The sequence below is a fragment of the Gorilla gorilla genome, chromosome 7 (assembly GCF_029281585.2).
Source record: "Gorilla gorilla gorilla isolate KB3781 chromosome 7, NHGRI_mGorGor1-v2.1_pri, whole genome shotgun sequence".
In the NCBI taxonomy this organism is placed as follows: Eukaryota; Metazoa; Chordata; class Mammalia; order Primates; family Hominidae; genus Gorilla; species Gorilla gorilla.
Window position 1 is genome coordinate 143,949,939 of NC_073231.2, and position 15,954 is coordinate 143,965,892.

General features: G+C 42.4%; 1 protein-coding gene across 4 annotated transcripts in view; it reads right to left on the reverse strand.

Moving 5' to 3' along the window:
- Positions 1–1,498: 1,498 nt before the first annotated feature.
- FAM135B (family with sequence similarity 135 member B) overlaps positions 1,499–15,954 on the reverse strand; it is a 364,542-nt gene continuing 350,086 nt past the window's right edge. For 3 of the 4 annotated variants that reach the window (XM_019032899.4, XM_063709528.1, XM_055348039.2), the window contains 6 exons: positions 15,191–15,282; positions 12,240–12,337; positions 10,436–10,587; positions 8,233–8,343; positions 6,394–6,507; positions 1,499–2,015 (listed from right to left, as the gene is read on the reverse strand). In XM_019032899.4, the coding sequence (XP_018888444.4) occupies positions 1,810–2,015; positions 6,394–6,507; positions 8,233–8,343; positions 10,436–10,587; positions 12,240–12,337; positions 15,191–15,282 (773 nt within the window). In that variant the 3' untranslated portion in view covers positions 1,499–1,809. Of the gene's footprint in view, positions 2,016–6,393; positions 6,508–8,232; positions 8,344–10,435; positions 10,588–12,222; positions 12,338–15,190; positions 15,283–15,954 lie in introns of those variants that run through there. The other variant, XM_063709529.1, reaches the window with a different exon arrangement.

Sequence of the window (15,954 nt, forward strand, 5' to 3'; positions counted from 1 at the left end):
CATGAAGAACCAGAGTCTATGCCCAGCTCTGATTCGGAAGATCAGACAAAAATTCCCAATGGAAAGTGACCAGAGGACTCAGTGAACCCATATGCATTATGACCAGGATATAACAAGCATTTAGAAAGGACTCACTGAGAAACCCTAAATCCATTGTGTGGAAGTCTGCCTTTGCAAGACATTCGACTCTCCCTCAATGACCCTCTCTTTCTTAAACAGAATACCACATGTCTACACTCCTGCAAAGCTGCCCATCTGGACTAATTCCCATGGTCTGCTTTTATTTTTCAAAGTCATATTTTTAATATAAGAGGATCTAAAATTCTCAGATGAGCTTAGATTTACTTGGTTTTGTTACCATGGCATCAGTGACCTAGAGTCATGGTCTAGTTGTTGAGAACCCTGGTCCTAGATGCGTTTCCACACTTCAGAAGGGATTTTTGCAGAAGCAGGAGCTTTCATCTCCAAAAGATTAGGCTCCTGTCTTATTTATCCCTACTGTCCAGGTTCATTCATCTCTTCCATACAACGAAATGATTCTTTAGGCTTCCTTTAGCCCGTACAACATACTCAGTCTTTGAGATCTGACTATTAAACATCCTGGTAATTTTCAAAACTCCCCTTTGAGTCACTTACCAATGACAGCTTATGTTGAGTCTTCAGTCTGGTTGCTCTCCTCCTATCTGATCTCACTTTTGTCCCTGTCATCTATTGGTTTTTATCAACGCAGTGACCTTTCCTAGCCCTTTATTTTCCTAAGGCAAGAAGACATTTCTATTGAAAGATAGCCAGCACCCTTCTTAGAGCTCCCCTGAGGTTTTAATCCAGCCCTCCTCCATTTAGATGTTTTCCTCCTTCCATGGAGAGGAGAAGCAGCTGGCCACGTTAATGGTTTTAATTTTTTGCAATTGCATCGAATGCTAACATAGCATGTCTTTGGAAGTGTATCAGCAGGAGCTTCACATGTGTGTGCATTCATCTCAGTGCCCCCTTCTGCTAGGTTAGTCTCACTCAGTGTTCCCTACTACAGACAAAGATGTAAGCAATCACTAAAATAATTTGTGGATCAGGGCTCTGCATAGAAGAAGTCTGGGGAAGCAGGTGGAGCAACTATTCATAGTTCAGTATGTTCCTAGAGTCATGTTTCTTTGTAACAAACTTGTATTTACCAATAGTGTCGCCTTTATCCTTCTTTACCTTAAGTCACCCTGCTCACTGCTGTTATGAAATAGAACTGGGATTTGTAACGCATTCCTTGCTCCCTTGTTTAGAAAACATGAAGAGAGAATATGAATATGGGCATCACATTTTCTTGAACAACTGACACATTTGAATCTATTGAGGATTCTATTTACACAAATATGTTCCACTTCTGCACAGAGATTAACCTGAGTTCTGAAATGCTTGTGTGCACTTAATCAGAAATGATAAAGCTATAAGCTAGTAACATATTCGGCAAGTCTAGTTAAATTGGAGTAATCTCTCAGTAAGCCAGTAGTGGCTAGCAAGGGGAGCTCACCAACTCCCAAGTATTCTGTTTATTCTCTCATATTTTTCCTAGAAAACATCTTGAATGACACTCCAGGTAACTATACAAATTCAAGCAAAGTTTGTTGTCATCTAGTCTATTTGCTCAGCTTTCTCCAATCTCCAAAACAAAAGCACCTCTCATGTCAGGTTCCACCCGAGCCTCCATCCCCCAATGCTGTTGAAGCTTCATTCTGAAATGGTGAGGTCTGTAAAAGCAGGTCTCAGCTAAAGCTCTCCACCGATCGTAAGCATTACCAAAGACCTGCTCCCTCAAAGCCACTACTTGAAGTAGTTGAGTCCTGCCACCAAGAAAAACTTCTCCAGGAAGAGTTCTGAATCCAGCACAGCGATGTGAGCGGCTCGGCCGATCAGGGTGTTGGCAGTGTTGGGCAGGGCGTGGAACACGTTGTGTCGGATTAAAGTGCAGTCCTTGGCTTCAACCAGAGGGCCCAGGAGGTTGTTGATCATTTCTGCATAAACTGGCCCTGTAAAGGGGGGAAGAAGGACATGAAACTGGTGCAGAAATTAGCAGTGGAATCTAGAGAACATCACTGGATGTGTGTCGAAATTCTGTTCCTGGGCAGACCTGTTATACAACAGTTTCCAATCTCTTCCTAATGTTAGTGAAATAAATATGAAATAAAATCAAAGTTCTCTTTTTCTAGTTAGATTACAATAGCCAGAAGTCAGAAGGGGATTCCTAATAGCGGCTTTATGAACCCACGCACCAGAAGTTATGATAGCGGTGTTCGTGTTTCTCAATAATAGCTGTACCTCCTAGCAGGGTAGCAGAGAAGGAGGCCGACACCAGAGAGGACCCTCAGCGTTTCAGGTTCTATTTCAGGGGATCTTGGGGGTTGGAAACACAGCTCAATAGAGAATTGGAAGCAGACATTTTCTGATGTCATGCATAATGCAAGCCACGTGGCATTTCACCCGACTCCTCTGATTCCAAAGAAGGAGAATGCAGTTTTCTTTATGTTGGTTTGTTTTCTTTTTACAATTGTTAGTCTGAATTGACTGTTTCCACCTGAAAGTGACACAGTTGCAATTTTGCATCAGGCCATGGAGGTCTTGGAGCCATGCAGTGCAATTGAATTGCTGAACAATAGATAAATTTGCACACCTGGATCTACGATTCATATCTCCTAGCCCTGTGTTCTTCTTTTCTGAAAAACTGTTTATGACAACTTTTATATCATTGACAGACACTTTCTGGAATGATCCTGAGAGCTGGGATATTTTACTTTTGACCAACTGGGGAGACAGTAATTGGAAGTTGTAAGTCAGGTAAGCTTCTGGGTACCCACTCCAAACAACCGGGTCTGTTTTACAAAGCCAGTAGAGCAGTCATTTTGGATGATGAAAGAGAGCTTATTCTGAGTTTAACAGTCCACAGCCTCACTCTGGACACTCTCTCATGCCACGTGAAGGAACTCAACACCGTTTTCCTTTTCCCTCCAGTTATCAGCAGGGGAGAGTACTTAGAGGTCTGCTTTCCCAGACTGGGATGGACAGCTGGACCCCCCATCATGCATGGGGTATGTATTTGGGGGTGTTTCTTTTCCCCCCTCTTCTTAGGGTCTTGGTAGGGGCTTTGAGGTAAAGGGAATTGAAACGTGAAATTGAAATAATTAGGGATTTCGTTGTAGCCATGTCAATTCAGCTAAAAAGAATTTGGGGTTAAAACAAATGGTATGGTCATTCCCAAGAGCCCATTAATGTCTTAGAGTAGCGGTCATTACAACAGGCAATAATATGATGTGAGGTTATGCCACAGTAATTTTATGCATGAAATAGTCCTTCCAAGGGAAAATGCAGGTCAGCCAAAATTCAGCATCAGAGGAATAGTTAAGTAAACCATGCTTTGTGGGCTAAACAATTCTGCGCTCCTTTAAAATGATGTTTATGAACACTACGTAATAATATTTTTTAAATGATGTATGTGAATATTATGTAATAACAAGAATAATGAATAAATGTTGCCAATAAATGGAAATAGAAGCATATATTGTTACACAAATACCATAATTTGTTTAAATTGTATATGCAATAAAGGTCAGAAGGTCATTTATTTGAAGAAAAAAGTCACTCAAAATGTAGTGATTACTCAACCAGATCATTTTCTGCTGAGACCTTGATTGGTTTCATAAGCCCTGGAGGCAATCATTGGTATATTTTTTAACATTTATAGCAAACTCTTATATGTTTTCTCAAATACAGCACTGTTTTTAAATTGATGGACTTTTGGGATAGGAGCAAATTATCTACATGACAATGTAGAGAATAAATTGGAAGGTTACGTGAAGTCAGAGAGGTTGAGAGGTATTTTATTTCAGAATTTTTGAAAAATAAAAATATTGGTACTTCTTCCAGAAAAAAAAAAGTGATAATCACGTATAAACTAAACTTCGTATCAAGACTCCCAATCTGTTTAACTCACCAATTAAGCCACACTTCTTTGATGTCCATGTAAAAATGTAACAGAAAATGTAAGTTTAACAAAAGAGAGGTCGATTTTTTCTTAAGATGACAAACAGGATGATTAATCAATTTAAGTCATATATTAATATCCTTTGAAGATACACTCCCTTTTCCTTAAATGGCCATTGTGAATATCAGATAAGATAAGCAAAGCGCATGAATTGTGCCCGGCCCATAATAAATACAATTTGCTATGCTAGAGCAGGAGTTGTCAGACTTTCTCTGTAAATATTTAAGGCTTTCCAGGACGTGCAGTGTAACTACTCAACATAATTCTGAATTCTAGCGTGAAAGCAGCCATATACAATATGTAAATGATGGGTGTGGCTATGTTTCAATAAAACTTTATTTACAAAATGAGAGGTGGGTTGAATTTGGCTTGTGGACCATAGTTGTTGAACTCTGTTCTTAAGCCTTTACCAAGGCTGAAATGTCAACAAAAATACTTCTCTATGTCAGGGAGACAAGAAAGCAGGCAAGGAAAATTAGCAAATCCCTGCACAAAGAAACAGTTTGGCTGTCTATTGACCACAGCTATGTTTAGTCAAGTCTGAACTGAAAACCAGATCATTGACTATTTATTGTCACAGGTCTTAGCATATAATGATGTCCCATGGGCAATTAGAAAATATTTAAAAATGGATTAAAAATATACATAAAAAAGCATCAATATTTAAAAATTCAGGCTGAAAAATTATAAGCAAATATCTTTAAATTAATATTTAATCTGAGAGACAGTAGAGTGAGATAGGCAGGCACTAATATACTCTAACAGTACACGTGTTGCTGGTATCAATATTTTAGAAGGGAATTTGGCAAAAAACTTTAAGAGTAGTAACTCATTAACATTTTCCTCCAATAATACCACTACTAGAAATCGATTTTAATGAAATACCATAGATGTATTAAAAGTTTACACATGCAAAGTCTTTCATCACATAATAACTAAAAAGGAAACCGTCCAGAAGCAAGTGGAATGTTCTGCACTTCTCAAATACTGCACTTCTCTATGTGCAGTAATTGAGAAGTTGTTAATTAAATTATGGTATATGCATATAGTCTATAATTATTAAAATGTGTTTGTATTTATGATATTTTGTTAACATGGACAAATAACTATATTACTCTAAATCAAATCATGACACAAAATTATAACGTTTATCGTGAACACACATGAAGAGACAGACTAGAAGAACACGAAAAGTAGGTAGTGATAGAGGTGGAGTTACAAAGGATCATAAATTATGTAAATGAGTTTGACTTTTTCAAATATTCTATAATGTTTTTAATCAGAAAAAAAGAATCATTTTAGAATATGCCCTGTGTTACTTTTCATTACATATACTAGATGGTATAAAACACAATGCTATTTTATGTATTAAAACTAATTTTTAAAAATTTTTTCTTCAAAATTCCTGTTGGATTTTCCAGATACCAGGGAAAATTTGGAATAGACCCAATTATATATTAGCACCAAATCTTGGGGCCTTTGGTACACTATTTTTTGATAGTACCTTAAAATATAACAAAACTACTATTTACTTAAAAAATAATCAATATGCCTGACATAGAAATAAACAAATTAGATTGGATTCTGGAAGAGAAAGGGGACATTAGTGGACACTGACATAATTTAGACAAGGTCTATAAATTAGATAACAATATTGAATCAGTATTAATTTTCTAATTTTGATAATGGTACAATGGTTATGTAAGACGCTAATATTGGGCATCAGAGTGAAACGTATACAGGAATTCTTTGTACTGTTGTTGCAACATTTTTTGAGTATAAAATTGTTTCAAAATTAAAAGCTAAAAACATGTTTAAAAAAAAAAACAAACAAATTAACCAAAGGAGACCACAAATGCCAGCCCGCATCCATCTTGATTGTCTGGAAAATTCCTACCTATCCTTTAAAACCTAACTCATTGTCATCTCCAGGGATCCTCGTCTGACTCTGTCCTATGCCCTGTTCCACTTCTGGGCTGCCTTAATGCCTTAGGCATTATTTTATTTTTTGACTTATCACATTTTACTCTCATTGCTATTACTTGTCGAGGCTCCAACTAGACAATGTGCCCCTTGAGGGCAGGGCCTGTCTCATTGAATTATACATCCCAGTCATCAATTTCAGTGGCTGGCACACAATAGGACTGAACAAAAGTTTCATAATCTAATAAACATGCGACTGTTTATTACACAAAGGAAGGATCTGGCACAGTAACATCGAGATGAGCTATGTTCGTCCTGTCACTAAGCTAAGATAAATGCAGCACTAAACCTATAGCCCAGGTGTTCCCAATAGGCAGTCAATTCCATGAATTTACTTTTGCTTTTCAAATTAGAAAGTCCCTGAGCAAAAATTAAATGTAGCTTACCTGTGTGTCTGTCTTTGAGGGCAGTTTTACACATTTCAATCCTGGCTGAATGAAATGGCACATAACGGTCTTGGGGAGAAGCAACCAGCACGACGTTTTTAAAATACTGCAGCCCTGTAACAATTAGCCAGATGAGTGCTTTTTACCCAGGTAGTTTCAACTTCAACACCCTCTGGAAATTTGCACAAATTTCCAGACTTGTCCTATAGAGAGAAAAAATGTTGACACACCACACACTAGTGTCATCGCACAAGGACATTCTGTCCTGAGGTTTAACAACGCACAGCAGATGGCACAGAGGTATCGCGGGGGCCTATGGGAGGTTGAGAAAAGAAGTCACTAAGCAGGGGCTTTGAGTTTGTGAGGGGAGATGAAGCCTGCTCTCATCAGCCATGAAAGCTAAGGAGACACACAGAAAGCTACTCTGGACACAGAGAAATAAGCAACAAGAATGGGACCAAAGAAGCCTTTTGGGGACAGAAATATTAAGGGGTTCATAAGGAAAAGTCAGTCTGACTATCTTGTTCTTCCTCCTCAACCCCAACACCTCCCCTAATTCCAGCCTTCACCACGTCCCATGCTTTAGGAAAACAGCCTCAGAACTCACCTCTCTGCAGCCAGTCTTGCCTTCCTGCAATCTGTCCCCACAATGCAGACAGAGGGACCCTTCAAATTAAACATCACAGTGTATCCCTCCAGGCCTCAGAGCCCATCGTGAACTTCCTGAGCACTGCAGACTACCCGGACACTCCATCTGTACTGAGACTGTCCTTCTCATTCCCCAGATCTTGCTGGGTGGGCGGCTGTCAGCTCTTAGCTATGTGTGCCCTACTGAAGTGTGGGTCCCCTCATCAGACATCACACACTGGGGGCAGCCTACTTCAACAGCTGGCCAATATATGGGTGAGGGAGACAAAGGTGTAATGGTTAGCCCCTCCCCTTCCTTCAGGACAGCTCTCCAGGGCCACCCCAGCTCCTGCACCCCTGACGGACTCTACAGTGATCACACTGCAGTCCCACCTTCTTCTGCCAAGCCCTGCCTCCCTCCTCCTCCTCCACAGGAGATAGCTCTAAGAGCTCAACTCAACACACAGAGGCAGAAAGTAGGAAAGGAACTCAGCCAGGCTCACAGATGAGCCCGTGGCTACACCAGATTCACAGGCACAGAGGGATCAGCAGAGTCAGTGTTTACAGGACGGTGAAAGATTGTGACCAAGAACAGACCCTGGGCCAGGCCAGCTTGCGTGGTGGTACTGAGCAGGGCAATCAGTCAGCTGCTCCACTCCCCGACTGGACATGGGGACCACTCGGCAATGATCACCATTACTGCTGTCCTCTGTGGACATTCCCATATAGCAGGTAGGGTCTTCAACACCTCTATGCACTTCCACATGACAGAGAGAGGGCGCAGGTATCATAGCAGGCCTGCCTGACAATGACCCCCGTCTCCCACTGCACAGTCAACATCAGTGGAAAATGTTGCATCTGCCTTTTTTGTAGATGGGCCTGTACCTGGGTGAAGTTGGCACACAGATCTTAGGCCTTTGCAATGAGAACATTGAAAAACTGGCACAAAGTGGAAGCTACAGCTTCTGGCTATTGAAATGATCTTACACACACCTTGGCTCAATCTCTCACGTGCCATATGGGCAATGGACAAGAGGAGCTGAGTTCCTGGTAGCTGTTGGCCTCCCAATGAGCCAAAGAGGCTTTGAGTGCTGGGCCTCCTGACTAGGCCCTTCTGTGAGTGAATCAATGTAGCATTATATCTCATTTGTGTCTCAGGAGTTGAATCCCAAGCTCAAACTCATAACTGCAGCTGTGGGGGAAACCACTGACCTGTTTTTTGGCTTAGTTGGTAGAGGAAACATTTGCGCAAATCAGCATTATCCCTGAAGGTCAGCTGCAGTAGAGACCCGGATTTCTTCAGTTTCTGCATGAGCCATAAGCCTAGGAAGACAAAAACAAAATAAAAATCAAAAACATAAAACAAAAACTAATTGGGATGGAATTTTGGTGAGATGAATGTTAAACTGTGAATTTTAGTTAACTTGAAAATAAGAGAGAAGTAGGCATACTAGCAAATAGTTGGGAAGTTAGAGGTAAATTTGTCCTCTCATGTACTGGTGGAAAGGACTTAAATCATCCTGCAAAAATGATAGGACAACAGCCTTTGGAGTAAGAAACTACCCACACTCTTCAATCCAGTCAATCTCCTTCCGAAAAAGAAGCCTAGGGTAATAATTTTCAATGCGAAAAGAACATAAGAATGATCCTTACAGATACATTTAGGATACAGTAAAGCTAAAATAAATGTCTTACTTCACAACTCATCTGTTGGCTGGGCATGGTGGCTCATGCCTGTAATCCCAGCACTTTGGCAGGCCGAGGCAGGTGGATCACCTGAGGTCAGGAGTTCGAGACCAGCCTGGCTAAAATGGTGAAATCCCGACTCTATTAAAAAATTAGCCAGGCATGGTGGCAGGCACCTGTAATCCCAGCTACTTGGGAGGCTGAGGCAGAAGAATTGCTTGAACCTGGGAGGCTGAGGTTGCAGTGAGTCGAGATTGCACCATTGCATTCCAGCCTGGGCGACAAAAGCAAGACTCTCTCTCAAAAAAAAAAAAAAAAAAAATCTCATGTGTTTGGCTAAGCTTAGGCAAACACTAACATTGATAAGTGTAAGGATTACGTAACCACAACAAGCAAATTAATCTGATAGAAACACAAGGAAATAAGCAAGCTATGGTATGTACATATATTACACTGACTGCTACATCAATGTGTGTGCGCAAAGATAAGTAGAACGAAACATATAAAATTACTCTGGATACGCTAGATTGGAGATATTATTGGTAAAGTCTCTCTTTTTAAAAAATATTTTATGATGTTGCAAGATTCCTTTATAACTGTGGGGGAAAAATGTAGTTTAACAAATTTGTTTCTGTCCAAAGAATGGCTTCCTTGGTTTGGGAGGAAAGACAGAGTGCAGAGGAAAGGACTTCCATTTGTTATGTGCCATTGTGTCGGATAACTCATGTTCACAAGTATGCCATAAAATAACTTAAAAGCAAACTAACTAAACTGACCAGGCCATGAGGAAACAACGTTAGTGTGGGAGAGGACAGGGGACAGTGGCAGAGGCCTGGAAGATTGCAGGGACAAGGAAGCTTATCAGGGGTGACCCTAATGCCACATAATGGGTTTGAACAATCAGGGACTACTGAGGTAGTTGTTAAGAACATGATTTAATAAACGATTTGTTATTACATATAAAACTCAATGCCCTCCTTGGGCTTCCATACACCAAACCATGTCACCTCCTCAGTAAAATCTCATGAGTAGTATCTACAAGGTCTACAGGGTAAGTCTAACATCTTCTGGAGTCAGTTGAGGTCCTTCTTTGTCTGACTCTTGCTGATATATTTAACCTCCCATAGATGTTAGTCAACCTTATTTCCTTCTCCTGTGTAATCTTCAACAATTCTATGATACACATATGCACATATGCACCTACACACCATATATATGTATACATACTTATATTGTGTACATGCTTGTACACATAGATATATGTATACATACATATACACAAACACAGATACATACACACATAATCTCCATTTTACAAACAGGGAGACTGAGGAGCACAGAGATTAAATGTCTAGGCCACAGTCTCCCTCAAGTGTCCTGGTCAGGACTTAACCACAGGTTTGTCATGCAGGTGGCCTGATTCAGAGTCCCTGTTCTCTTCATCACAACACCGTGTCTTGTCAGTCTTTTCCAACCAGGACCCCAGGGACGTTGTCTTTTTTTCACAGAAATTTGAAGGCAGAAATGATCCTGGAAAACATCTAGTGTCACCTCACTCAGCCCCCAGACACAAGGGCCACAGCTCTAAGGCCAGGACTCCTCCCTCCATGCCATGTTTGGAAAAGACTGCACAGTCACAGGGTTCCAAGTGGAAGAACCTGTCCCCGGTTTCACGCCCCGGAGGCCCCAGATTAATTCTGAGGAATGACGAGTCCTAGAAGAATCTTACCTGTACTAACCAGGGTGCTGTTGTTGTACAGGGTTCCCAGGTGAGGCCCAGAGAGTGACAGGAACGTGTGGAGTTTGTTGAGGTAATACCGGAACCGGGGCCGTGTGAGGACAGATCGGATGATGATGTTGCCAAGAGAATGGCCAATGAAGCTGTGGAGAAACAGAAGGGATACCCATGAGTGTGATGGTGAATGCTGCTGCCCAAGAGTGCAGTGCTGGAAGCATCAGGGGACATTGTTCTCCACCTCCCACTGAATGTAAGGGAAATGGCAAAGAGAACCGGGACTGCCAACTCAACCTCATCAGGTTTCCAAACCCTGGCCATGAGAAGCCCGAGATGGGGTCTTTGTGAATGGGAGCTTTGTGCCCAGTCAGGGGAGAAGTGTGGGCATTTCAGCCAGCTTCATGCTGTTAGAGCAGCCTGCTTTAATTCCACCTGGGGGAAGGGAAGGTCCTTACTGAAATGCACCTCTGAGCATTGAAATCTCCTTGTCATTTACAGGATCAAGTCCCAAGTCCTTATCCTGCTTGGGAGGCCATTCGTATATGGATGGCCTCACAATGCCATTCATCCTCTCCTTCACCAGCTGTGTATATATTGAACCACCTGCTCACAGCCCATGCTGTTAGACCCCCTCCTGCAGGCTCTGCTCCAGCCATACTGCTACTCACAGGCCCACGTGTTCAATGCATCATTACTCTCAAGTTTAATACTTATTTATTGAGAGCCTATTATCTGAGAGGCTATACCTCCCCACCTCTACTCATGATGAGCATAAAACCAGCCAAGAAAAGAAATCAGTGTCACCCTATGAAACTGCCTCACCTAGCTTTTCTTTTATTCGTTTTTTTTTAAATCTAACCTCTATAGGCTTCATTTGTGGAATAGAGAAGTAATATTTGGTATCTGAAGACTAAATGGGATAATGTATATCAAGGGATTAGCACTATGTCTACATATTCAATTGCATGAAAAATGCAAGCTGCTTACTAGCACTGTCGTCACTGAAACGTTTGGTACAGTGTAAGAATAAAAGTAGTGCTGATTGAAACTCTCTCTTTGGGGTGGGCAACTCATTCTGTTTCTTCTTTTTTTTTTTTTTTTTTTTTTTGAGATGGAGTCTCATTCTGTCGCCCAGGCTGGAGTGCAGTGGCGCAATCTAGGCTCACTGCAAGCTCTGCCTCCCAGGTTCACGCCATTCTGCTGCGTCAGCCTCCTGAGTAGCTGGGACTACAGGTGCCCACCACCACTCCCAGCTAATATTTTTGTGTTTTTAGTAGAGACGGGGTTTCCCTGTGTTAGCCAGGATGGTCTCGATCTCCTGACCTCGTGATCCGCCTGCCTCAGCCTCCCAAAGTGCTGGGATTACAGGCATGAGCCACTGTACCCAGCCTTTTTCAAACATCATCTCAGTGCTAGTTCCTCTTAATAGATAAGAAAACAGAGGTTTAGAGGTTTAGAAACCTTGCAAAAGGTTATATATCTGGTACATGGCAAGAAACAAGATTCCAACTTGTGAGTGTTAGAACAAGAATTCAAACCTAGGAATTTTTGTTTTAAGTCCAAGACTCTTTCTACAGAACTACAAAATTTTTATTCTCCCTGACATAAACTATGGCAGAGATGAATGTGTACGCCAGACCTGGTACTTACTTCTGCATTAAAAGTAATTTATTAAAAGTCACAAGTTAGCTTAGCTCAGTGGTATACAGAAGGCATCATATTATTGCTTTTATACAGCAAACACTCAAAAATGTCCCCCCTCTTCCCCCAGCATTAACTACCTGTGGTTTCCTTTTACCTAATTCGGGATATGGAGAGGTTGTACAACTGAATGTGTTGAATGATTTCATCCAATAACCGATCCGTCATAGTATCAAAATCTGCAAATGTGTCCATCTGGAAGAAGAGAGAGGAACAGGTGTTGGGTATGGTTGTGGCGGGGGCTGGGCTTTGTGCACAGCCTGTGTTCTTCCACTAAACACTGTGGTGCCTACTGGGGGTGTGCCTACCTCTGATGTTAGGGTTACAGGATAAGATATGACTTCAGGACAAAAGGCCCACAGACTGGGGCTCTAAGAAAGAAACATGGAGATGCTCAGGAACACTCAGCTGGGAGGGTGGCTGACACTGAAGTAGCAAGCTTGTGGTGCCGACTGCCACACCACGTGCCTGGCGTGTCAGCGTGACGCTGGGATTCCTGCCCCTGCTTCACAGAGGAGGAAATAGACTCTGGGAGGGGAGGCCGCCTATTCACCTCACATGACCCAGCGTTCACACCAAGACAGGCCTGCATCCAAAGGCCTGCCCTTTCTGTGGCATAGCCTTTAGAGTATGCAGTCAGCTTTGGGAAGGATCGTAAAGTCACCCACGTCTTAGGATGGATGGTTGAAGGATCCAGGAGATCAAAGGAAGAGGAGGAATGCCACACATGTCCTTGAATATTTGAAGGGCAGCAACAAGGAAGATATATTAGATTGGTTTCTATAACCTCAAGGACTAACTTTTAGAAACATGAATTAGAGTCAAAGAGAAATAGATTTGGGGCCAATATCCAAAAATGTTTGAAAAGTTCCTCATATGTGGAGCTGTCTATAACACCATGGGCTGCCAAGAGCTAGGAAAAGTGAATAGGATGTCTCACAAATGTCTATCCTGTGAAGAAAGGAGTACGTGTTGGGGGATAGGAGTGGTGAAGAGAAGACCTTTACGAGTCTCTGTCACCTGCCATCCAATGAGCTTTGAGGCGCGAGAGAATAAAGCATACTGCTAAGACTTCCTGGAACAAGAAAGAACCATAAGCTCTTCTGCTTATGGGATCTGTGCCCTGGACCTGTTGCTTCCCATCTAAACCTCAGTCTCCTTATTTATTACAGGGGGATAGTGTCGCCACCTCCTTAGTGCCATGTTAAAAATTAGGTAAAATAGGCCAGGCGCAGTGGCCCATGCCTGTAAACACAGCACTTTGGGAGGCCAAAGCAGGCAGATCACGAGGTCAGGAGACCAAGATCATCCTGGCTAACATGGTGAAGCCCCATCTCTACTAAAACTACAAAAAATTAGCCGGGCGTGATGGCACGCACCTGTAGTTCAGGAGGCTGAGGCAGGAGAATCGCCTGAACCCAGGAGGTGGAGGTCGCAGTGAGCTGAGATCGCACCATTGAACTCCAGCCTGGGTGACAGAGCGAGACCCCATTTCAAAAACAAACAAAAATAGGTAAAATATACCTAAGAGAGATGCTGCCTTTTTTTCTCTAACTTTTCAGAGCCTATTTCCTCATCTATAAAATGTTAATTCAACATATACATTATTTAAACAAATGGCTATAATTATGAGGCCTGAGTTGACCATGATGAGCTATGCTTTGGAAATCACAGTAGGTTTAAAAAGTAATATCAGGGACTCCCCAACCAAGGCGTTTAAATCTATATTAACATATACTGCAAGTGGACCTGCTGATGAGACAACTTTCAAAAAGTAACAACAATGAGTGAATAATCGGTACTGAGTGGCCAACTCCTGCAATTAAGTGAATTGTGTAAAGGTCCAGCTCTAAAGACCTGAGGTTTCCAGGTTGAACCCAGCAGCCATGAAGCCGCATCAGAGAGTTGCTGGATGTGCACACCCGGAAGGATTACTTCCTCACCAGATCTCTCTTGCTAACAATTCTTATCTTCCCTGAAAAGAAAACCTCACTGGCACAAATCACAAACACAAAGTGAGCAAGTGCTGCTCACTCACTTCCCTGCTCCCTCCTCTGACTGGCCTGGTTATCCTATTTTATTTTAGTTTAGTTTAGTTTAGTTTAGTTTTATTTTATTTTTTGAGACAGGGTCTTGCTCTTTCACCCAGGCTGGAGTGCAGTGGTGCAATCACAGTTCATTGCAATCTTGACCTCCTTGGGCTCATGTGATCCTCCCACCTCAGCCTCCCAAGTAGCTGGGAATACAGGCACGCACCATCACACCAAGCTAATTTTTGTATTTTTTGGAGAGAAAGGGTCTCACTTTGTTGCCCAGGGTGTTTTTGAACTCCTAGGTTCAAGCGATCTGACTGCTTTGGCTTCCCGAAATGCTGGGATTGTAAGTGCGAGCCACTGCGCCTAGCCATCCTCTCTTAATACTGCGTCAGATTTGTTCACGTATTAAAGTTGGGTGCACACAGGAATTACCTTCCTGGAGATCATATATAGTATTCTCCTCTCCAGGACAGCCTGACATGGACCCTGCCTAACTCCCAGAAGCTCTGTTCCCTGTCCTGTGAGGAGATGGTAGTATCAATGTGTGATAGAACTGCCATGAAGATAAAATGGGGAAACAGGTACCGAGTACTCAGATGCTCCAAAAAGTCATTCTCTTCTCTCTCCGTCAACATCTATACCTCTGCGTACTGCATGGTGCACAACTTTGTATAGAGCAGGTGCCCGAGTAAAGGCAGCAGAACTGAGTGCCAACAGTTAGGAAGGGAGTCATTACCCAAATAATTGATGCTCTCACTTGCCACCCACCCTAATGCCCTGTGAGGGCAAAGGCTCCCGTCAACTGATTCACATGTTCTCATTTCTTACCGTTTCCTCTCCCTCCCGAAATAAAACAGTCTCTTCTTTCCAACCCATCCAAACGCCTGGCCAGCGTTTCTTTTCAAGGTCTCCTCCTATCTGTGTGTGTCCATAAATTATCATGGTGCATTTAGGAGGCCCATACAAGCATGCATCCAGGGTTCTTCCAGTTCTGATATTTGTATCATCATACCTGATTCTTTTCAGACATCAGGAAGTCCAGTTTTCCTCCAGGGAGCCCCAGTTCTATGAAAGTCTTTACCAGCCGGAGGTCTGCACTGTTCCCTAAAAATGACAGATAACCCCACCCCAGTCCTGTAGTTAGTCATATAAAAGGTTGACACACGAGGAATTTCTTTCTCTCTCCCTCTTTCCCCATTTCTACTGGGTTTTCTCAGTTTTGGTTAAGTAGATAATATAAACAACTAAAACAGCTAGAAACCCCGGCTCTCCTGTTACCCCTCGGCCCCCCACACTCAGAGTCTGGTTCTTTCTAGCGGTCCCACCTTGATAGAGTTATCCCTGATCTGTGAGCATGTGGCTTGTGAACACTCTGCATACAGGAACAGTGGGAGATACACCGCCTCCCCTTCTTCCACAGCAAATTCCATTTTGCAAGCGGTTCTTTCGAATGGCTGATGGGGCACAATGCGACTCCTACGAGCCCCATCTTCAGTTACTTACTTAAAAGGAAGACTCTAGTGCTGCCTTTTATAGGTAATCTGCAAGCCTCCCTACCTCCCAACTGGCCAATCATGGCACAGTTATCTAAATAGAATAGGACTGTCTCTTGGGAACAAGAGTCATGGCAGAGCAAGCTCTACGGAGGCACAGCAGTGGCCATCGGGGCAGAGGAATGAAAGGTTAAGAATGCAAGGTTATCAAGGCACAAAGAACACAGGAAATGCATTCCCAAAATAAAAGTCATGTGAAAAAAATGGATTTACTACAACAGAA